At 31.1% G+C, this 3,963-nt stretch overlaps 1 protein-coding gene across 3 annotated transcripts in view; it reads left to right on the forward strand.

Moving 5' to 3' along the window:
* The window catches only part of LOC106473377 (cystathionine beta-synthase-like), a 33,932-nt gene that overhangs the window by 26,984 nt on the left and 2,985 nt on the right, over window positions 1-3,963 (forward strand). For all 3 annotated transcript variants that reach the window (XM_022401820.1, XM_022401821.1, XM_013934060.2), the window contains exons 7-9: window positions 488-613; window positions 2,246-2,330; window positions 3,203-3,386. In XM_022401820.1, the coding sequence (XP_022257528.1) occupies window positions 488-613; window positions 2,246-2,330; window positions 3,203-3,386 (395 nt within the window). The remainder of the gene's footprint in view (window positions 1-487; window positions 614-2,245; window positions 2,331-3,202; window positions 3,387-3,963) is intronic.

Genomic DNA, 3,963 nt, shown 5'->3' on the forward strand with positions numbered 1-3,963 from the left:
CATTGTTTGAGTTTCAATAGATGAGTTAATGTTTGTAAAAGGAGTGTGCCACAAACTGTGTCCATTGTTTGAGTTTCAATAGATGAGTTAATGTTTGTAAAAGGAGTATGCCACAAACTGTGTCCATTGTTTGAGTTTCAATAGATGAGTTAATGTTTGTAAAAGGAGTATGCCACAAACTGTGTTGATTGTTTGAGTTTCAATAGATGAGTTAATGTTTGTAAAAGAAGTATGCCACAAACTGTGTCCATTGTTTGAGTTTCAATAGATGAGTTAATGTTTGTAAAAGTAGTATGCCACAAACTGTGTCCATTGTTTGAGTTTCAATAGATGACTAAATTGGTAGGTAATACTTGTTTTTGTAAATTGGTAGGTAATTCTATTACCTCTACCTAGATAGCTAAGAAATAACTTTTTTTTTAAGTAAATAAATTGAAAAATTCTATTATAAGTCTTGATAGGTTGTGAGAATTATCTTGTTTCTTAGGTAATTGGTGTTGATCCAACTGGATCAATTTTGGCAGAGCCAGAAGTGTTGAATGATTGTGAGTCATCTTTTTACGAAGTGGAAGGAATTGGGTACGACTTTGTACCAACCGTGATGGATAGAAGCGTAAGTAGAATTCTGGTTGGAAAATGATTTAATAAACAGGCTAACAAAATGGATTTCTACGTATTCCTTATTTTTGGTTCAAAGGAATCTCAGTAAAGATTTAAAAATTACATTTTAATTTGAAATAAGTTAAATCTACATAACAGATCAAGCTTTTCTGATAACTCACCAAAACAAAAAAAATATTTGAAGATGAATATTTATCATTTAAGTATGCTTATTGCTCCAGTGTATTACAAAATGCTTGTTTTTTATATCCTTCTTTGCATCAAATTTGTAAAAAATATATGTGAAATCTCTAGTTGTTAAAACAATGAGCTACACATATATGTGAAATCTCTAGTTGTTAAAACAATGAGCTACACATATATGTGAAATCTCTAGTTGTTAAAACAATGAGCTACACATATATGTGAAATCTCTAGTTGTTAAAACAATGAGCTACACATATATGTGAAATCTCTAGTTGTTAAAACAATGAGCTACACATATATGTGAAATCTCTAGTTGTTAAAACAATGAGCTACACATATGTGAAATCTCTAGTTGTTAAAACAATGAGTTACACATATATGTGAAATCTCTAGTTGTTAAAACAATGAGCTAGACATTCAATTCTAGAAGTAATTATGATGAACATTGAAGGTACGAGGAAAATATGTGGTCCAGTTTCTGTGATTTTCCAGAAATTAACTTTTAGGCTTTTCTATATGACAAAATCACACTTAATTTGTTAATTCTTTATAAATATGACTTTATCATATAGTGTGGTTAAAATACTTATTGATACTGTTTTAATTATTTAAAATTTGTTGTGGATTTAATCATGTATTGTTACATCTCTTTTTACACATTTAAATAGTAGTAACTTTATTTAGTATTAATTAAAGAAAAGTTAAACCTTTTAATCTGTATATTAAGAATTTATAAATAAGTTAGCTAGAGTTTACAAACAGTTAATATACTATCAGCTTATTAGTACTGAAAAATAAAAGTAAGAAAAAAATAAAACATTCTGTTACATTATAGATGTGAAAGAAAAAATTTGTGTAGCAACCTTATGGCCCGTATCTCATTCGTTGATACACGTCAAAAAAAATTATTAAAGAAAACCCGTGTGTACTGGTAATTATCTCTATACATAAAAACAACTTTTACGTAATTAATTAATTAAAAACTTTCAGAAAATGTTTATAATGACAATTTTTTACATCATAATGTCAAGAAATATCTGTGGGCAGAGCATCTATAATCCACTGTGTAGCTTTGTGCTGAAGAAAATAATGTTTTTCTTCTTTTCCGTACTAAAATATGGTATATTTCATCTATATAGTTTTAGTCTTATTTCATATAATGTACTAGATATGAATCAAAGCTTGAAGATATTTGTTTTTACGAAATGAAGTTAAGCTGGTCGTATATTATACAATTGAAATCCTTTGGTATATGCTTTATACTGTTATAAAAAAAGATTCTGATTTACTGTATGACTTATTTGTAAATCAATTCACTTTTAAACAGTGGTGTTGTATTGAATCTATTTTTTCTGAGTTCTGAAAAACATTTTATAAGATAATATATGCTGCTACTGTAAATTTGACTTTGCTAAACGGCCGCAGAATGTGTTTTCAGGTTGTAGACAAGTGGTGGAAATCTGCAGACAAAGATTCCTTATTAATGGCCAGGGAGTTAATACGCAGTGAGGGTTTACTCTGTGGTAAGTGGCAAGTTTTTTGTCTAATTGTAGTGTTTGTTTGTTTGTTTTGAATTTCGCGCAAAGCTACACGAGGGCTATCTGCGCTAGCCATCCCTAATTTAGCAGTGTAAGACTAGAGGGAAGGTAGCTAGTCATCATCACCCACTGCCAACTCTTGGGCTACTCTTTTACCAACGAATAGTGGGATTGACCGTCACATTATAATGCCCCCACGGCTGAAAGGGCGAGCATGTTTGGTGGGATGGGGATGCGAACCCGCGACCCGCAGATTGCGAGTCGAGCGTCCTAACCACCTGGCCATGCCGGGCCCTAATTGTAGTGTGTAATAACAAAAAGAGAAACTGAACAGTCACTAAACTGACTTTTGTATTTCTCAAGATTAATTTGAATTATTTTCAGTATTCTAATACAACCAGTGAAATGAGAACTAGCATTGTTTCTTGAACAATTTTAACACAGGTTGTTCATTTGTGCATCAGGTAATTGTTAGACTTTCCGTGTCAGTACATAATGGCATTAATATGCTTTGTTTGCTTTTCTTCTTTCTTTTTCTTTTCAAATATGAAATTTTGTTTAAAAATTAACAAAAATAAACATCAATAATAAAAAAAAATTTTTTGCCCAATGTGGTTTAAGTTTTCTGGTAAAGCTCTATTTATTTAAGCATTTAACATTGATATTTTGGCTAAAATAAAACAGTTTCCAACTTCTAACTAATATAAAGATGACCTTACTAGGATGGATAGAACACTTGGATTTAAAGTACCTAGGCAGTAATCTTTTTTTAGAGTATATATATAGTAAACTTGAAAAGTTTTGTACTAAGCGTGTTAAAATTAAGTGCTAATGAATAGGGTAAAACTTAATTCTAGGTGGCAGCAGTGGAAGTGCAGTTTTGGGTGCTGTTAATGCTGCTCGAGAATTAAAGGAAAATCAGAGATGTGTGGTCGTGCTTCCTGATGGTGTCAGAAATTACATGACCAAGTTTTTGAATGATGGTTGGATGTCTGTAAGAGATTTTATTGACATCCACTCCGAGATGTCTGCTAAACACTGGTATGTGGTATTGTCCTGTGGTATTGCATGTACATAATTAGTTTTCAGACTGAAAATAATAATGTGAACATTTTCTAAATATATTTATTTTAAGAATTTTCAAAAATTTTTAATTGAAAAAAAACATTTTTTCTGTCCCTAATGATTTTTTTTAAATATATTTCTTTAATCAATATAAAATAAATTAGAAATACGATCACTGACCAAAATATAAGAAACTCCTACCTGAAGAATGGACAAGACCTCACTTTATAATTATTTGCATATTAGAGAAATAAAACATAGCAGGAATATAAGAAGTACTCATCTTTGGTTTGTTGATACTGTGGCCTAGCAGGAACATAAGGAGTACTCATCCTTGGTTTTCTGACACTGTAACATAGCAGGAACATAAGGAGTACTCATCCTTGGTTTGTTGATACTGTAACATAGCAGGAACATAAGGAGTACTCATCCTTGGTTTGTTGACACTGTAACATAGCAGGAACATAAGGAGTACTCATCCTTGGTTTGTTGACACTGTAACATAGCAGGAACATAAGGAGTACTCATCCTTGGTTTGTTGACACTGTAACAT

The sequence above is a fragment of the Limulus polyphemus genome, unplaced genomic scaffold (genome assembly GCF_000517525.1).
Source record: "Limulus polyphemus unplaced genomic scaffold, Limulus_polyphemus-2.1.2 Scaffold6119, whole genome shotgun sequence".
Taxonomy (NCBI): Eukaryota; Metazoa; Arthropoda; class Merostomata; order Xiphosura; family Limulidae; genus Limulus; species Limulus polyphemus.